The 18,868-nt window shown below is 44.9% G+C and overlaps 1 protein-coding gene across 1 annotated transcript in view; it reads right to left on the reverse strand.

Moving 5' to 3' along the window:
• LOC147662044 (uncharacterized) overlaps nt 1-15,637 on the reverse strand; it is a 49,340-nt gene extending 33,703 nt beyond the window's left edge. The window contains exons 1-2 of the mRNA XM_086951156.1: nt 15,407-15,637; nt 8,786-8,926 (exon numbers count right to left, since the gene is read on the reverse strand). Coding sequence (XP_086807282.1) covers nt 8,786-8,926; nt 15,407-15,497 — 232 coding nt within the window. The 5' untranslated portion in view covers nt 15,498-15,637. The remainder of the gene's footprint in view (nt 1-8,785; nt 8,927-15,406) is intronic.
• Nucleotides 15,638-18,868: the final 3,231 nt, after the last annotated feature.

Below are 18,868 nucleotides of genomic sequence, written 5' to 3' on the forward strand. Positions count from 1 at the left end.
GGAAAACACCCAATCCATATTCTTGTCCTCTTAAAAACGAAAATTCACATGTCATGAGTGTTGTACTATTTAAGGTCATACGTGATCATGTTTGGGCAGAAGTTATATAGCTTTTTGACTAAACTATAACTGGTAAATTTCCAAAGTTTTCGATTTTTTTAACATTAGCGAATGCCTCATTGCAGCAACTAACTACAACATAAATTTAACTTTAATCTTTCCGTGAATTTTTATTTTTATTTTTTTAATGTAAATTAAGGTATTAGAAACTTAAAATGTCACTTTAACCTTTGCTTTTTTCACTGAATTTCTGGGGTTCTTTGATCATATTCTAAAGTGGACCAAGTCCGAAACCTTCACATTCAGCAAACCCCAGCTGTGCATGATCATTGTCCATGTGCTGCAGGGGTTGGCTGCAGGGTGGGGCCTTTGGCCAGACACAGCACCCACCCACCCCGTTTAGGGGCGCCCAGACCCCTTTCAAAAGAAGACTTCATACACCAGGGGGAAACACTCTCGGCTTCTGAATCTGCACACAAGGTACCAGCTCCCCTGACAGCGAAGCCAGCCAAGCCTGAACACCGATGTATCCAGAGGGGCTGAACTGGGGAGACGTTCTCTGCACAGGAAGCGGTAAGAAGACATGTCCACACCCTCTCTGGGCTACAAATCAAGATTAGATGATGTGGTCAGTAGGCCTTGGACAGCAGCTATCCGGCAATCATGCATTATATGGAAATCGTGTATTTTGCAATAATTTATTGCCTAATATCTGCTAATGATACGTAAATGGTTATGCAGAAGTTATTTTTAGCATAAAAAGCTAGTGTCCATCTTTCCTCTGCAAAACCTTTCATCAGAAAATATCTTTCCAACTACAAACTTTCAGAGAAAGTAAACTCATGCAATAACACACTCCTAGTGTATCCCACCTGAAAACTCACCAGCTGGAAGCTAGTGAAACGTCTGGACGAGGAATGGTCCAAAAGTGGGCAATTCGTATGGGAGTCAGGTCTGGTTACTCTGTTTCTCCTCAGCACAGAACTGTGCAATATAATCTCCGCGCATGAATTCTATGGTGAACCCCCTGAAAAGGGACGTGCACCTGGTTATGGGGGGTGCCTTCTATTGCCGCGAGACGTAGCCCCTCCCGCCAGGAGAGTGTGTTTGGTGCTCTCATGGTTTCCTTTTGCCTGGGAGGGGTAGGGGCAGGGCATCTCTTTTTATGTGAGTGGCGGCTCTTGCACCATGTTGTGAGCCAGATCGCAGCAGGGTGGTACTCTGCTCCCTGATGGGATTAGCATGTCTGGGAGGCAGCAGCAGCCTCTGGGGATGTAGGGCCTGTGCTTGACACCTGGGTGTAAAAAGTGCATCCCCCTCCCTCTCCCCTTTGCTAGACGGCAAGCAATAACTTCTTCCTGTCGCGTGGTCCCTCCACAGCGGATCGCTTTCCCACTTGTAGGGGTACATTTATTATTTATTTATTTTAAAGTGTTATATAGCGCTACCTTGACCCGTAGGTATCAGGGCGCTTTACATACAAACGACGGAATTTGCCTCAGCTGCCCTGTCTGTGACGCAATGTCCCTGAGAGCAGCAGTCTCTGGTGTGTGTGTAATGTGGCTGGTGCAGGTTGTATGTGGGGGCAGAGACTGGGTGTTATTTGAGATGTCTCTGTTCCATGTGGTATGGAGCACTGGCCCGCTGTGCGCTGCAGGGCAGCTCGATGGGGGGATGCAGGCAGGCACAGACCTGGCTGTGAGCTGGGAGGGAACTCGAGCGCTGTGGGTGAATACATGTTCAGAGTCTGACACATAGAAGCAGGCATTGGGCGCACTGCGGCCCTCTTACACCCAGGTTGGACATCCTGTTCTCTGGAGACCACGCTTCTAATAGCACAGTTTAGGTGTTTCTAGTCACACCCTGCATTCAGCCTTCCATTCAACCCATGGCTCCCCTTGTTCAACACTACAAACACTCCCCCCACCCCATATGCAATCCTTCAAATCCTACAGAGCGTGGCCCCCACCCTGCACTTGATGGCGCTGCCTCCCATTCAATCCATCCCCACTTTCCACCCCAGGTCACCAGGCCTTTACCTCCGTCGTAAAACCAAAGCCTCCTGACACTACCTGCAAATCTTTACACACCACTCCTCCCCCATCCCCTTGCTCAGGCTTCACAAACCGCCGTGTATGTTGCTAGGGGTTAAAAGCAGTTCATTCATAAAAATGATATACTGCTCTTACCGTGACCCAAGAAGTCAGTTCCACCGTCCCAAATTTGAAGGGGAGACGCTCCGCTCGCGATATCACAGAAGATGGTGGTGACTAACTTCACATTAATTCTTTTCTCTAGCGCACCGCATGCACTCCCCTGCGCTATTGTCTCGTCTCCTCCTTGGCGCGTGACCGCAAACGCGTCAGAGGAGCACAGTGCGCGCGGGGGCTGTCCCAGGGCCGTCATTGGTAGCGCGGAAGATTGACGGCCCTGGGACCCACAAACTGGGGTACGCCGCGCATCGCATCGCACCAGCACCACTGATCACAACCGGCGCGTGCGTGCGTGCGTGGCGACGTGCTGCACTTGCAGCAGAGTATTTGAATTTGTAAGCAGGTGCACCGTGGCGTGCGCTTGGCTTGCAAGTTTGCACTATGAATAAAAAACACACTGGCAGCAGAGCAGAGGTCAGGCTGCACAGGACTGACTCCACTGGCCCTGTGCACTGCAGTGCAGAGCGAGAGCGAGCCAGCAGCCAGCGTAACGTCGTAACAAACAAGATTGGTGTCACCCGCACCCCCTAGTGACGCCACTGACTTACATGAGGCAAGTAGGTCTACAAACCAGATTAAGTTCTGGCAGGTTGTTAAATGGGGTAGAACCCGGATTTGCAAGTCCCGGTGAACCATGTTTCTGCGGAGGATTGGGTTGAACCTTTCAAGTCCCAGTTTAGGGGCCTTGAATTAGAAACTGCGTATGCTTCAGTTATTTCCCCCTAATGTTACCGATGTCGTGTTCTCCCCTAGTGTTTGAGAACAAAGATGCAGAGATTGCCCTGTGTTTGGTACAAGCCGGTAAAGCTCCAGGTATGGACTGCATCCCGGCCGACTTATTCAAGTATGATTTGTTGAACTGGGTGCCTTACATTACCTTACTAGCCAATGCCATCGCGATTGGGGCTCCGATCCCGGACTCTTGGCGGGGGGCCGAAATATTACCTATAGTTAAAAAGGGGGACTGTTCGGCCCCGGGGAACTATCGCCCCATTAGCTTAATAGACGCAATACAGAAAATAGTAGCTAGGATGGTGTTAGCCAAAATCCAGGTTTGGATGGATTTTGAGAACATTCTATCCCCCTTTCAGGCTGGTTTTAGATCCTGTGTCAGTACAATTGACCAGGTGTTCAGATTCATGCTTATTTATTGGAAGGTGGTGTCCTTGGGTGGAGGAATTATTTATGCAGCGTTTGTAGATTTAAAGTGTGCTTCCGATCTCGTTCCAAGAGATAAGTTATGGGTTGCTCTAGGAAATATGGGAATGCTGCGTGAACTTTTGGATTTAGTAATAAGATTACATGTGGCAAACTTTGCGCAGGTTAGATGGGGTAGGCAGGGGGAGGTTACTGAGAGATTCCCTGTTACCTGTGCGGTCCATCAAGGGTGTGTTCTGGCACCGACTCTGTTTTTGTTATTTATCAACAGAGTTGTGCAGTATTTTGCAGATACACCAACAGACGCCCTTGCCCTAGGTGGCACAAAGTTTCTACTCCTTATGTTCGCGGATGACACCCTTATTTTATCTAAAACACAGAAGGGACTTCAAAAAGCATTAAACAAGTTCGAGGAATTCTGCGAACACAATGACCTTCAGGTCAATGTGAGCAAGACCAAATTCATGGTACTAACTAAAAACAGGCCGTTGATGGGTCATGTTAGTATGAAGGGCATCGAGCTAGAGCAGGTGGAAGTCATGATCTATTTGGGGGTCGTTTGAGAAAACAGGCTTAGATGGAAATCGCAGCTTGATTTACTTTCCTTGGAATTTGCCCAACTGACTGGGTGCCTAATCAAGGATAAAGAACATCACTAACAAAAAGGATAGCTTCCACATTAAAAATATATAAGGCTAAAATAAGTTCAGCAATCCTGTACGGTGCGGACTTATGGGGCTTTTCGGACCTATCCTCGTTGGTTAGAGTTCAAAATAAATTCCTTCGCAACCTGGTTGGCCTTCCCCAATCTAGGCCGATGAAACCCCTGTTAATTGATTTGGGTTATCATTCCATTGATGATGTTGCACGGTTTAGGACAGTAGCACTGTGGAGGAGAATATGGTCAACCCCGGAACTGGCACCGTTTGCCAATGAAATTTAAGATCTTAGATCAATTGTGGGATCAGGTAATCTCCCCCGGTTCAGAAATGTAAAATCTATATTGGGAAACATGGGCCTTAGTCAGCTGTGGTTGGCCCCTGGAGATAACGCTTTTCCTTCTAAAAAGGATTTTAAAGCACTTTATTGGGCAACTGTTAGACACCAACTCATTTTCCAGTCAGATTCCACTTCTCTGATTGGTAGGTTTTTGGACCACAAGCTCGACCCCTTACTGGAGGATCATTGGGATGTCATCACTAAGAGTAGCAATAGAAAGCTATATCACCAGTTTAGGGTCGGGACGCTACCATTGAGATCTTTTACAAATAAATGGCGTGGTCAGTCTGCAGAGTATTGCCGTTGGTGTAGGTACCAAAAGAAGTCAATAGGCCATGTCTTCTTTGCCAGCCCAGTTTACCTAGCCCCCCGGAGAAAATTGTTAAAACCAATTCTTAGCATTCTGAGAACACGGGTAGGTCTGGAGGCTTTATGGCTTCTGAGGACTAATACATCAGATCCTGTTGCCATAGCGGTAGCAAACTTTTTGGGGTGGGCGTGGATAATTAGAGCCAGGCTCCAACACAATAGTTGACAAATTGATTATTTTTATTCGTAATACATATTTAGTATGTCTTTCATTGTAAATGTAATCATGTTTTATGTATTTTATCCATTTAGCTTTTATGATCTGTTTAACACATTACCTAATGGATAATTGTGTGTTGAATTCAATATATGTATACAAGGTTTTACTAACCAAGCTTTAATGCTTTTATTATCATTACTAGTATGTAGTGTATATGTTGTATATAGTTAAGAGTAGAGTGTTTTTATTAATGTCTTTTATGATGGAATATCTTGAAATAAAGACGTATGAACTGAACTGATTCCTTGTATTTTAATGAGCTCCTTTTTTATTAAAATAGAGTCTATGTTTACAGCCTTCCTCTGGGCAAAGAAGGTCCCCTGAATTGCACTCAGCACTTTATATGAAGACCTGGAAAATGGATGATTAACTCTCCCGAATTTGAGGGATTAATATTTTGCAAATTTTGCACAGTATATGTCCAGATTTAAGCTGGAACTACAATCAAGTCTTTTATTAACTAGTTTATGAATTTAATTTGCCAGGAAAATCAGATCCATTGCCCATTAACAATTGTTAAATCACCTAAATTAGTACGGTATAAGTGTGTACAATGGTTTTTCCATAAACTGCAGGCTTTTTATAGAAGATATTCTATCCCAGCAATCAACTTCTCAACCCCGTTATCTTGCCCTATCTTACTATCTGGGATCAGAGAATCTTCAGTAATAACACAAAAATGGGCCAATGCTGGATTCCAGAAAATTTCAGATTTTTTGAGGAATGATAGATGGCCGAACATAGCTGAAATGTCTCATATAATCGTAAATGACTTCCTTCTTCTTGGGTCATATAATATTTTTAGCAAGTTCCTGAGTAAACTTGATTTGGTCCAGATCAGTGAACGGAAATGCTTAGTATATGAATTATTAGAAGATACAGCATTTAAGGAACCTGGGGAATGGAAAAAGCGTTTAGCCTCCATCAAGGGTATCGATCTGGAGGGGAAGGTAATTACTAAATGGGATAAACATGAGGAGATGGAAAATATAGTGAGTATGTGGTCAGCAGTTAACAATCTCAATTTCAGCACTTTAAGGGGAGCTAATTGGAGGAGGAAGTCATTTTTCAGTAAATGGCTACTTTATAGAACTCTACTTTTTCTATCTAAGATTTATACCAACCAATCAGCGCAGTGATTCCATTGCCCTACATTGCCTTAACCATCCTTCAGCCAATTGGGCACACATTATACTACAATGCCCCTTAATTCAGAGGTTCTGGATTGATATTTTTTATTATCTGGAAAGTGAATGTGGTATATCAAAAGGATTGAATACTTGGCTAATTATACTTGGCATTGACCCAGAACTTCTTCTTTCAGACAAGCTTGTCAAACTATTATATATTGCAACGGCTGTAGCTAGATCACTTCTGCTTCAGAGATGACGTTCAGATCTTATACCATCTAAGCAAGTTAAAAAGAGTGAACAAGTCTATACATTGCGAATTGGGGGACTTAAGAAGTTTGAGAGGGTCTGGGCAGCTTATTTTGATTAAGATTTCAAAATTTAGTTTATCTTTTAGAAGGTAGTCCCACTTTGTCTGACATCTATGCCTGGCAATACCAGGATCTCAATTTATTACGCGACATTTGATATTCTCATGTAAATGAGTCACATCATTGAATATAGGATGATTTAGTATTTTCCACATACTCACACATTTTTAGGTATATGCTTAGGTCCCCATGGTTTAATCAATTGTAAATTGCTTAGTTTATAGTTATGACAGGCAGTGGATACTGTTTTCTTTGTCTTTTGTACACTGGCTTAAATGTTTATATTGTTTATCTCTATGCATTTCAGGATTTACTCCCTCTCGGTAAATCGGTGCAATTTAAGAACTCTGTATTACTATTGACATATTTAATTATTTTATGGATGTATTTATGGATTAAAAAAAATTGTTATATGGATTTCATTAAAAAATATATTTTTTTAAAAAGACAATGTTTTAGATGAATTATTTTCAGGTGAATTTACGACAATGAAATTGGGACACAAACTTTGGCAGCTGATTAAAAGGCCATATTTCCATATTGCGCCTAAGTTGTATATTATATAAAATGTTATAAAACAAAGCCTCTTGCTTGCAGTTGGATGATCATAACTGGCTTTTTCTCTTCATAGTTGTTAACAACCAGATGAATGTTAAACAATCTGTGTAAAATCTAATTGGCCATTAATGATAACAAATATATATAAATATTGTCTCAGTAAATGGTACCCAATTTAAATAAATAAAGAAATTATAATTATGGTGGAACATATGTTTCTCACATTGAAGCAACAGACAAAGAAATTATTATCAACACTAAATGGAAACTAAAATCAAGTAGAAATGTGCACAATTGCATTAGTGAGAGGAATAAAAAACAATGAGATTTGGACATGTATATTTAACTAGCAGCAAATATAGGTGCTTCAGAAGTATTATTTTATATGTTATTTGAAGACTAGGTAATAATTAAATTGGAGACAATGCAAGAGGAAGGATGTAATAGAGAATTAATGTGCTTAATGGGTGGGTGCTTTCTCCTCCCTTGTTCTAGTTATGAATGTTACTCAAAGTACGGCCTGGGTGCTGCATGCGGTCCGCCCAGTTGCGTTACATGGGCCTCCACAGCCGCCGCGGTGCAGGGGTCCCGCCAACCTCCAGGGGGCCCACTCAGCACAGTACTCTGGCCGGATAGCCCTTGATTATGTCCGAAGGGAGGCCCTCCACATACCTTGCAGGGGTATTCATTATGCCACTTGGTCTGCCTGACCTTTACATGGACCCCCGGTGAACAGCAGTACTGGGCTACTGTTTACAGTGTACTAACAGTCATAAAGATGTTCAATAAACAGTAAGCATTTATTTACAGGCAAACTGAAGTAAAAGAAAAGAAGCACAGAAGGTGTCCTGCACAACTTAGAGAACATTTTCATTTTTAAAGACATCTTGCAACAAACGTGTAAATAGATGACAAGTCCCTTCAAAACTCAAAAAAGTGTATTTCATTAACATGCAGAAGCGTTTCACCACAGTACATCAGATTATATCAGTGCATTGAGAAGTTTTGTTTATAGAAAATAAAAGTTTTCAAACATGAATTTAGAAACATTTATGCTTCCCCCACCCTGCCAAAAACGGGAATAGTGAAGTAAGAGGCAAGTCAGTTTTGAACACCCTCTGGCTGGCCTGAGTTGCTGTTATACATGGACAACATTATAGTCTATAGAGAAGATTTTGAACAGTGCATGTCTTGAAGTCATGTATTTTGAGGCCCTCTTATACGTGATAATGAAGAAAAAGGAGGCAACGTGAAATAAAACAATTGCTTAGGATCACTCAATTTGCTAAAGTGGGGAAGCTGGGATTGATGCCAGGTGTTCTGATTTCACATTGTGGAATTGAGCCACTAAATGTACATTGTTGCTTCCTCTACTCCCACCTTACATCACCCACCGGCACCGACCGGCACCCTGTGGCTTCAATGCTGCCCTCAGTCACACAACAGACCAAAGTTTTGGCCCCCCGGGAAAATCTTTGTGAGTACCCTTGATTTAGATCATCTTTATGCAGTGATCATGTGAGGCAGAAAGGGTGACACACTACATTTTCACTATAAGAGAGAGTCCAGAACCCCAATTTGTTAGAAAATACAGGTCAGTTCATTTTACACTTATTTCTGCAGACCCTGCCATAATTTACTCGCTGGAGAGGAGGTTCTACCCTGGAATGCTGTGGCATACAAGAGACTCCAATTCCTGCTTCTTACCTCTCAGGCCTGGTTCCCCAGCAGGTCCTTTCTCTCCAGGGACTCCTGCTGGCCCAGGGGGTCCAACGGGCCCTTGCGCCCCAGGGCACCCCTGCAGGATGGCAAGGCGATCAGAGCCAGTGAGACCCACCAGCTGCACCCCTGTAATGAGAGGAAAGGTGGACAGAATGAGTTTAGAGTGACAAAGGGAAGAGTGAGGAGAAGGCAAAGGGGAAAGTGGGCAAGGGGAAGCAATGATAAAGGTGAGTGGGAAGAGTGAAGTAAAGGTGAGGTGGGTCAACTACAATGATTTAGAAAGGGGTGACGTAAGAGAGCTACAGGAAGGAAAGGGATACAAAGAGGTACATAGGGAAGGAAGGGATGCAGTGGGCATTTAAAGAAAGAAGGGATGGGGTCGGAGAGTGGAAAAGGTCGCACAATAGAAAAAGATACTGCTGGGGAGAGGTTCAGGAGACACAGGTGCAAGGAGAGAAAAGTAGATATTGGATTCAGTAAGAGAGGGTACAAAGCAGAATAGGCACTTGGGACAGTCGAGGCTTAGAGAGATGGGGTGCATGAAGTGTGGGCTCAGAAAAATGTATAGAGGAGGAACATAGGTAGACGGCCTCTGAAGGAAAGAGACCTACATCAAAACCAAACAACTGTTGAGATCAGATCTGAAGACTGTCAAGCATGCTCAAAAGTCTCAGGAACCCAATGATTTGATGCTACGAAAGCCCGCTGAAATCAGTGCAGGCCTGATGTCAATCTTTGACCATCCTGATAAGATACCTCTAACCCAGTTGGCTATTGAGAGGGCAGGGTAGGACTACCTCTTACTGCCAGAGATGCACCATCAATCTATCTAAGCTAGGCCACTCTACACCAGAGGACATGCATTAGCACCCAAAGCATGTAGAGACCTGCTGCATACGATGGTATCCTAGAGGACTTTGATATGACTCATGCCTGCAGTTTCCCACTCATGTCCCTCAGCTCTACCGCTTAACTCATGTGATGGATGACTCTAATTCAGACTTTCTAGCTGGACCTCTGTCCTCTCTTTCTCAGATTGACATGGTTTACTGAGAGACTGACCTAATTGCTGTATGCAGCTCAGGCCAAGGGTTGGAATAATTTCGTGATTATCATAGACTCAAGATGAGACCTGCGGAGTAGACTATAGCAGTCAGCTGATGTAACATTAGAGCCCCAATCTCCTATTTTTTCATGTTTATGCTCCACCTCCAGTCAGTACAAAGTTAACTGAATCCCCAAAACCTTCCTGTATGTAGCCAATGCAGCCAGTGGTCCAAGTCAACCTCAGAGGGAGAGTGCAGAGAAACAATCAATCAATCAATCAGGAGTTTGTTAAAGCGCGACTACTCACCCGTAAGGGTCTCAAGGCGCTAGGGGTGGGGGGGTGCAGGGGCGCAGGTTCCATTCCATCAAGGAGGGGGTCTGTCGAAGAGCCAGGTTTTGAGGTTTCTTGCGAAGATGGGGAGAAATGTTGTCTGTCTGAGGTGGAGCGGAAGGGCGTTCCATGCTTTGGCCGCGAGGAAGGAGAAGGAGCGGCCTCCCGATCTGGTCTTTCTGGTGCGGGGGACCACGGCGTAGGAAAGCTGGGCTGATCGTAGGGTCCTTTGGGGTGCGTGGAATTTGAGTCGGCTGTTCAGGTATGCTGGTCCGGTGCCGTGGAGGGCCTTGTGTGCGTGGGTGAGCATCTTAAATGTGATTCTTGCCTCGGCGGGGAGCCAGTGGAGTGTGCGCAGGTGCTGGGAGATGTGGCCGGCGTTTTGGCAGGTTGAGGACCAGTCTTGCGGCCGCGTTCTGGATGTTCTGTAGCTTGCGGATGAGGTTTTTGTTTATTCCGGCGTAGAGTGCATTGCCGTAGTCGAGTCTGCTGGTGACCAGGGCGTGAGTGACTGTCTTTCGGTGTTCGAGGGGGATCCATTTGAAGGTCTTATGAAGGAGGAGGAGGGTGTGGAAGCAGGAAGATGAGACAGAGTTGATCTTGTGGTCCATTTTGAGCTCGTAGTCCATGATGATTGCCAGGTTGCGTGCATGGTCTGTGGGGGTTGGCGGGTTTCCGAGGGCAGTGGGCCACCAGGTGTCGCTCCAGGCGTCGGGGTTTGGGCCTATGATGAGTACTTCTGTTTTGTTGGTGTTTAGTTGTAGGCAGCTGTTTTTCAATGGAGGTGTGAAGAGGAAGACAGGACTCGGAGTGAAGCACATGATCAGAAATTAAACTGGCTGCTGCCAACTCCGCATCTTCCTTCTTGCCGTCTATGCTCAATGAGGATATTTCAAGCATGATCCACCCTTACTTGAAACTCGTGCACTAACTAGAGCCAGTCAATAGAAGTGGTTTTCAGCACAGTACATATGACACAAACATACAAAACAACCGTGCCAGAATGCTGGGACTAAAAAGCATAGACTGGGAGTTACCCCAGAGCAGCTTATATTGACGGATAAAAGTATCCATGGAAGCGTAAGTCACTGTCTATTACCAACATTCTTTCCAACACTACCTCAGAAGCTTTCATACCTGCGGTGAGAGGACCTGGCTAGGCCTTGGATTTGAATGTGTCAGAATGCCGGGGCTAAAAAGCATAGACCACGAGATACAGTCACAGCAGCTTCTTTCCTCTTTCTTCCTTCACACTAGTAGGTGCTGCGACCCAAGACACGATAAGAGCACCACTCTTGCCACTCACGCACAACACCAAAACTCTTCCCACACATGCCCACAGCATGCAGAACTTCCAATGAAGCACGCCTACGTGGTGTAATCCTCTGCCCCTTTGATAATGTACACTGGTACCTCACCATGGGGAATGAAGCAGACCAGCCACCTCAAGTGATGCCACAGTGGGGCACACAATATCGGGTACTTTCAAACATCACCCAGAGAGGAGCCGATGTCACACAATGTGTTGTAACTTGCCCTTTAATAGTGATGCACTTGATGGAGAGTTGGGTGTATCATAGGAACAAAGAGGGTGCGGTGGCAACCCTGAGTCAGTTGGGTTGTAGCTGGCTCAGTGGATGCTGAGCTCCTGAGGTGGATGCAACAAAGATAACGCTTTCATACATGTAGCATCTGTCTTGTTTTAAAACAAGAGGCGTTGGAAGCCCCTGTAGAGCACGTGGCCAACTCCCATTGTGCGGAGGCTGAGCACAGCTGATGTCCATTAAGGTTTGCGACTTCCACGGTACATTAGAAGCAGCCGTTGGAGCCTGGGTTTGTTTACTTGGGAGGGATAGAGTAGCTCAAGGACAGTGATCTGCACAAAGCCCCACCCATCTCTCAATGTCCACGCCCCCTCTGGAGCACATTCATGGCTAGGGAAGTAACAAGCTCAAGGTCCCACCCCCTCCCCAGGCCTGCATCCTCACAGTTTAATTCCCACACACTGTGCGTTTTTTGGAGGTTAGTAGGTCTGATAATGTGTTTATAAATGCAATTACATAACAATACAGCAAGATCGCTCGCACAGACTCAAATGTACTGGTATGGAGAGACAATAACTGCCAAAGAGTATCAACATATTCTGATGAATGCAGACACAAACTGACACAGACGGGCATTATAGAGGATTAGTATAGACATTTGGCCTTAGCCAGGACAATCTTCAGGCTGTATGGAAGTTTAAATTCAGCATGCTCTATGATTAGGCAGTACAGGTAGCGGAGTCGGCCGCAGCGAGCAGAGGGTGAGCCTGGGCAGGATTTATCTTACAGTGCTGCAGGTGAGACACCGGGTGAACAAGAGTGGTTTATTAATTGGCTACTGAAGTGTGGACACAAATGTTCAAGGTACAAGAGGGCAGTGTAAAAACCTAACCGTTTCACAAAATGCCAGTGAATGTGATAATGCACCATTGGCGGCCCTCGTGGGGCAGCACCTGCAACATGTGCTGCATTTGTTTAATGCCTTACTGAGAGCTCTGGAATTAAGGCTGAAGGCAATGCGAGTTTCTCACAGTGCCTGTCAGTGGGCGAAAAAGGTAAAAATAAAATAAAACACAAACATACCTTTTTCATCATCTTGATCGCAGTCAGCGCAAATCCTCCTCGAGCCTCAGCCAGCTCCCCTCTCCAAATCCTGATGCTGCTTTCATGCTGCTGATGAGCAGCAAGAGAGTAGCGCCAGGATTGGCTGGAGCGGGCTGCCTCGACGCTCCAGCAGGTACAGGGGGCCCATGCCTGCTCTCCTCCCAGCTGTCTAAGACTGCTGGATGAAGAGGTTTAAACTGCGCATGGCATGCTGGCCCTCACAAGACAGCCGGTAAAAGAGGAGAGGTTGGGGAGAGATTGTGGCCATGCAACCAGAGCTGCTGACTTTGGAGCTGGGGAACCAGGTTCGAGCCTCGGCTCAGCTTCCTGTGATTCTGGGCAAATCACTCAATCTCCCTGTACCTACCAAAACATTGATGTGTCCTTGTGTAACGTAACTTGTGCTCATGTAAAGTGCTCCAATACCTTCGGGTCAAGTTTGCACTATATAAATCTGCAAAAAAAGAGACAGGCGCTGAGTAAACTTGTGGGACCTTCACTCCCATGCTGCCAGTCAGCAGCAGACCGCCCTCAAATTCTGCTCAGGCTGGGAGTAGTGAAAAATATAATGCCAATTCGTTTTATTACTATTTTATTTTTCATTTTTACTGCACTGGCAGCAGGGGGTGACACTCCTCTGCCCTAATGGGGGGAGGGGGAAGGCACCGCTAACTATACCACACCAACTTCTAAGTGGGGGGCGATGTGCTTGAATAGAGGGGGGACATGTCATTATGTTTCCTTTCTCTTTGTCTCCAGACACTCAAATCTGCTGCTTTAGGCATTGTTCTGGTAAATAAGAGACTTGTTTTCCAGGAAGTGTTAATGTTAACCCATTAGAAGTGAGATGCTGACATTTCCATTTGATTGGCTACCTCTGCCTTCTCACCCAAAAGGTTGTTAACCTGTATTTGTCTTCAAGAAAGAAGGCAAAATGCTAGCATCTACATTTAATGTTGCTTTTCACAACTCTACGGTTTCTCATCATAACATAGGAAACAATTATCTATTTTTTTTTACCACCAGCATGTTGGATTGTGGGGCTTGTAGTTTTGCTTTTACCATTTTTGAGACCTGCTCGAAATCCTAGCATAGAAAGAGTTGTTGGCTAAAATTACTGAATTAGCTGGATATGTTATGCAATCCAGCCAGTAGTCAGCTATGTTTTAAAATTTTACAAAGTCATCTACTTCATTTCAAAACCTGCTTGTTTCATGCGTAAAACCTGAGAGTTCACCCTTAAATGTAACATGGATTAAAACAACCATTGGCAATGTGAATTGTTTGTGATTATGTGCAGTGGATAGTTATAAACCCAGCATCCCAACAAAATAAAGGTATAACATAGACATCAGCAGTGCAGCCTTCCCTAACACAAATATGTTTAGGGCTGGTGGCGGTAGCCAGAAGGAATATCACACAATTCTCTTGCACATACAGGATAGGTGCAACACGCCACTCTTCATGGAACTGGTACAACTTTGGCAGAAACCGTGCAAGCTTCCCAATTACAGAGGACAGGTACAGCTAGGGTGGCATAGCACAAGCTTTTCTCATCCATCGCAGGGCAGTTACACATTGGGCAGCAGCCATTCAAGCTTTACTTCCTCACAGAAGAGGGACAGTAAGGTAGCAGCAATGCAAGCGTCCATCTCTCACAGAAGGTAATCATGAAATCCTACATTTCCCAAATACAGAAGGGCAGAGTTGAGCAAGCCTTGACCTCTCACAGAACTTGAACAGCTAAGGGAAGAGTGACCGGTAGGTTACAGACAGCGCTCTGGAATGGACGTTTAAACCACTCAGATGAATGGATAAATGGATGAGTTAGCGAATATGAAAGTTCGCACAACATTCTCCCTTAAGTGACATTCCAAGTCTGCATCTGATAAAATCCTGCTGATGTCATTTGGAGATCTGCAGTTTGAGCAGACTTCATGAAGTATTGAGAAGTAGCCGTCAGCCGATAGGTCATATTTTTTTTTAAGCAGCCTCCCCCAGTGTTACTAATTTTGCTCTACGCAGGAAGACTGGTTCCAACCACTTAGACATGGGTTTGAATGCACGTGCCCCAGGCGCTGTGCAATCCAAGGCTCGGTGCGGCACCTGTTCAAAATATCTAAGTCTGCCAGTGATTTACACCAATCTTCCGGAGAGGGTAGTGGGGTCGCGTTGTCCCCTCTCTCTCCTGAGTAAGAGCCTTGATGGCTTCTATTTCAGCACTGTAAGCCTGAATGAAACGAACCCTGGCAATTAAATGAGTTCTCAGAGGGGATCTAGTTCACAGTGTGCACTGCACTGAGCAGCTCCAACCGACTCGCCCACATTGGTCCTCTCCTCAACTTCTGATACGAAACTTATGAACGCTGAAGTTCGAGGGAGAGACATACCAGCCAGGCACAGAAATCGTAAATGGTGTTTTTATCTTAATATTGGCAATGCAGCTTTTGAAATAGAGCCAGCAAAATAGTTTAGAGGCCTGGCAACAGGCTACGCTGTTTAAAGGCTTTGAGAAATTCCAGTGTTGGGCTGGTGGCGCGAGCGCCCGCAGTCATAAAACGACGGCAGATATGATGTTACCTGGACAGGTGCTGCTCTCCTCGGCTCTGACGCAGGTGCCTCGCAGCAGCAGCGCCGCCAAAAACACCGAGAGAAAAGGCACGACACACATCCTCACAGCGGTGTCCAGCTCGCAGTCTGTACCTTTCTGTACTTCTTGACACACTCTCCTTTCTTCTCCTCTGACGTCTTGCTTTAAACAACAACATCACGTGGAAACATTTCCTACGGCTAGAGAGCAGTTTCCCTCAATTGTGCGAGGCTAAGGAAATGTCGAAAACAACCGTTACACCACCCAAGGGAGGCTCAGGATGTTGACACGTTTCCAGTATGTTGTAAATCTGGGAATGTGCCAAATGCCATGGGTGTTGTATGGGAACACCCACCGTAACGCCCATGGCACGCCTCCCCAAGTCAGTGTGAGGCAACCAGCAGCTTGCACTGTATTGCCTTACACTATATCTACAAACCATGAATAGACACACAGGGTGGCTTTCCGTGGCCTCGTGGATATAGCTCAGCCATGTGCGCCAGCGGAACGTAAAAATAAATTATGTTCCGGTGGTTCAAAGGGCTTGTGAAAAAGCCCCACAGCATTTTTAACTGCAAGCAGCAGCAGTGTTGGCACACAAGGCAACGCCCCTCAGCCTTTTTTGCCTCTGGAAGTGGGTACAGTGGAGAAGTGTGGCTCAATGGTTAGAGCGGCAGACCCTGATGCAGAGGTCTGGCAGGGGACCAGGGTTCAATTCCTGCCTCAGCGGGTCTTGGGCTCAATTTCCTCGGACCTGATAATGCTCGCCTTGGTGCCTATTCTAATCATGGGTCCCGCTCTGCAACTCTGGGCAAAAGCTTGCTTAATCTCCACAACGGCCCCAACAGCGCTGAGATGCCTGGCTTCACCTTGGGGGTGCCCTGGAGTGGACATTTCACAGGTAAAAACCAGGAAGGGTTCCACAGCGGTATGCGTTACAGCGCCAGGACACCCCAGTTGGGGTATTAGTGCACTTTACAAGTACAAATTACATTACATTACAGAGTTCCCTCATGGAGAATGCAATACACCCGTGTCCACCCCGACCTGTGCCTTGTACAGACCAGCTATTCATATTTTCACATGGTCTGAAGTGCAGTGATGCTGGCCCAACATGGACAGATCAGCTCCTTCAGCGAGACGCCAGTCCGCTCTGAGTTAGTCAGAGAGGACAAGAAAACTGTACACAAGCCCAGTCTGTTTTGCATGCCTAATCACTTAACCCTTTGCATGCTGATGACGGAACCGCTCCGTCATCAGCTGCGGGTGCGCTGTGCTGATGACGGAGCGGTTCCGTCATGGCCCAGCTGCCGCGCCTGCGCGGCGCTGATTTCGCGCCTGCGCGGGCGTTCTAAAGAGCGGGGCGGGTCATGACGGAACCGCTCCGTCACCAGCATAGCTCAACCGCGGCTGGTGACGGAGCGGTTCTGTCACCAGCATGCGGCCGCCGCACGGCCGCCCCGCCCCTTTAGCGCTGCGGCGGAATAGCCGCCGCAGCGAAGGGGTTAACATGGACTTAGCTGCAGTGACGAAGGTCCAATATCAGTTGTATGTCAAAATATCAACCACCACAATATCAAATTACCATCATAGCACCAAAAAATATAATTTATCAAAATATTGTAACCATATACATGAACAAGACAGATGCAAATATCACTGACAGAAATATTACCGTACAAAAATAGTTTAAAAACCGTAATATCAAACACAAAAATATAGTAAATATATATTGATATAACAGTACATAAATAGAAAAATAAAAAAAAGGAAAACAATATCAACAAGAAAAATGTTAAAATAAATGAAACAAATAATAATCATGTTCATTTGGTGAAATTAAGACTTACCTTTATCACCTTCGGTGCTCAAGACGAGCTCAGCTCGTCATGACCGCAGCGGCGCTCCCACGCGGGGATAATTCCCCTGCTGTGCTGAGCGTTCTAAAGAAAAGTACGTGGTCATGACGAGCTTAGCTCGTCATGAGCACAGCGCCACAGTGCAGTGTGACAAGCTGAGCTTGTCACAAGCACCGCAGCGCTGTGCGCTGCCCCCCCCCCACACCGCAGGGTAATTAGCCCCGCGGCGAAGGGGTTAAAGGCCCAAAAATTATCCAAACACAAATAAAGCATTTAAAAATATTTCACTAATCACACAAACACCAAATACAGTATCATAATTTATTTATAAAACAATATGTACTAACAAAACAACTAAGATATAAATACAACAAATTTAACCCATTCAGCAAAAAAGAATATAGGATCAAATAAATTAACATACATACAGAAATTATCAACTAATAAAATATGATATAAAATGTGACACATTTTAAAACTAATCTTGATTCACACATGTATACATATAATACATCAATGTATGTATGTGTGTGTTTATATATATATATTCACTGAAAAAAACATAGGTTTCAGGGGTGTTATAGTTAGCCGCACATTTTAATTGTACAAAACCATTGAAATCCCTCCGTTATAGTTATTCGACTAACTGTAACTCTCGCGCTTGCAATCCACTGGTGATGATGTCACATATTACATCATTCATGACATAGTCAGTGACATCACTAATGACATCACTGATGACATCTCAAATGACATCACTGATGACATCATCCAGTGAATCTGATTTGGTTCCATATTTAAATATGTATTATATATATAGCATTCAGCATTAAAGAATGAGTGGATGTATAAGTGTCTGGATGGAGGATTTAGTAGCAGTGTGATTCACTATTTACTTGACTAATTTATAGTGTCTCGCTAAATATATTGGATAGTGACTAAACTGTGTGAGTATCTGTATCACTTTCTCAGTTGTTGTGTGAACTGCTGCACCATTTGGTCACTAGCTATGTGAAAGTCTATATTAGTTATTGATTAGTTAACTGATTATTTGTATCGGAGAGTGAATGTGTGTGTTGTTCAGTGGGAGGTGTGTGACTGCCCAAAGATGTGTCATGTCCAACAAACTAGAATAATAAAAGGCATTGTATGTGACATTTCTTGTATATAAATAAGTATACATACGACTCAATAATTGCATCAGTGACTGTCTGGATAACTGTATACTTGTAATAGTGCTTTTATAACATGCTAAGGGGCCCAATAGGACGTCAGGCGGATTGCTGCTGCCAGGCTGGCGGTATTTTGAAGGAAACAAGTGGTCCTTGGCATGAACGAATAAAATTTGAGCAAAGATAATATATAGACCACAATGGGCTGCTATATGGTACAGAAATCCCTTGTCCAGCCGGACAGGGAATATTTATTTATGCAATAGGTTGTCTCAATAAAGGGATAAGACAAGTAACCAAAAGAAATAAAGGTTACAGTAGGGCACAGTCCTGTGCCGTACGTGAGGAGGAAGTAAAGAAAACAGTGAGTGCAAACAGTATCAGGCAAACAAAGTGAGCTAACAGGCCACTGACAGGAATT

This window comes from Lissotriton vulgaris, unplaced genomic scaffold (assembly GCF_964263255.1).
Source record: "Lissotriton vulgaris unplaced genomic scaffold, aLisVul1.2 SCAFFOLD_2746, whole genome shotgun sequence".
Classification (NCBI taxonomy): domain Eukaryota; kingdom Metazoa; phylum Chordata; class Amphibia; order Caudata; family Salamandridae; genus Lissotriton; species Lissotriton vulgaris.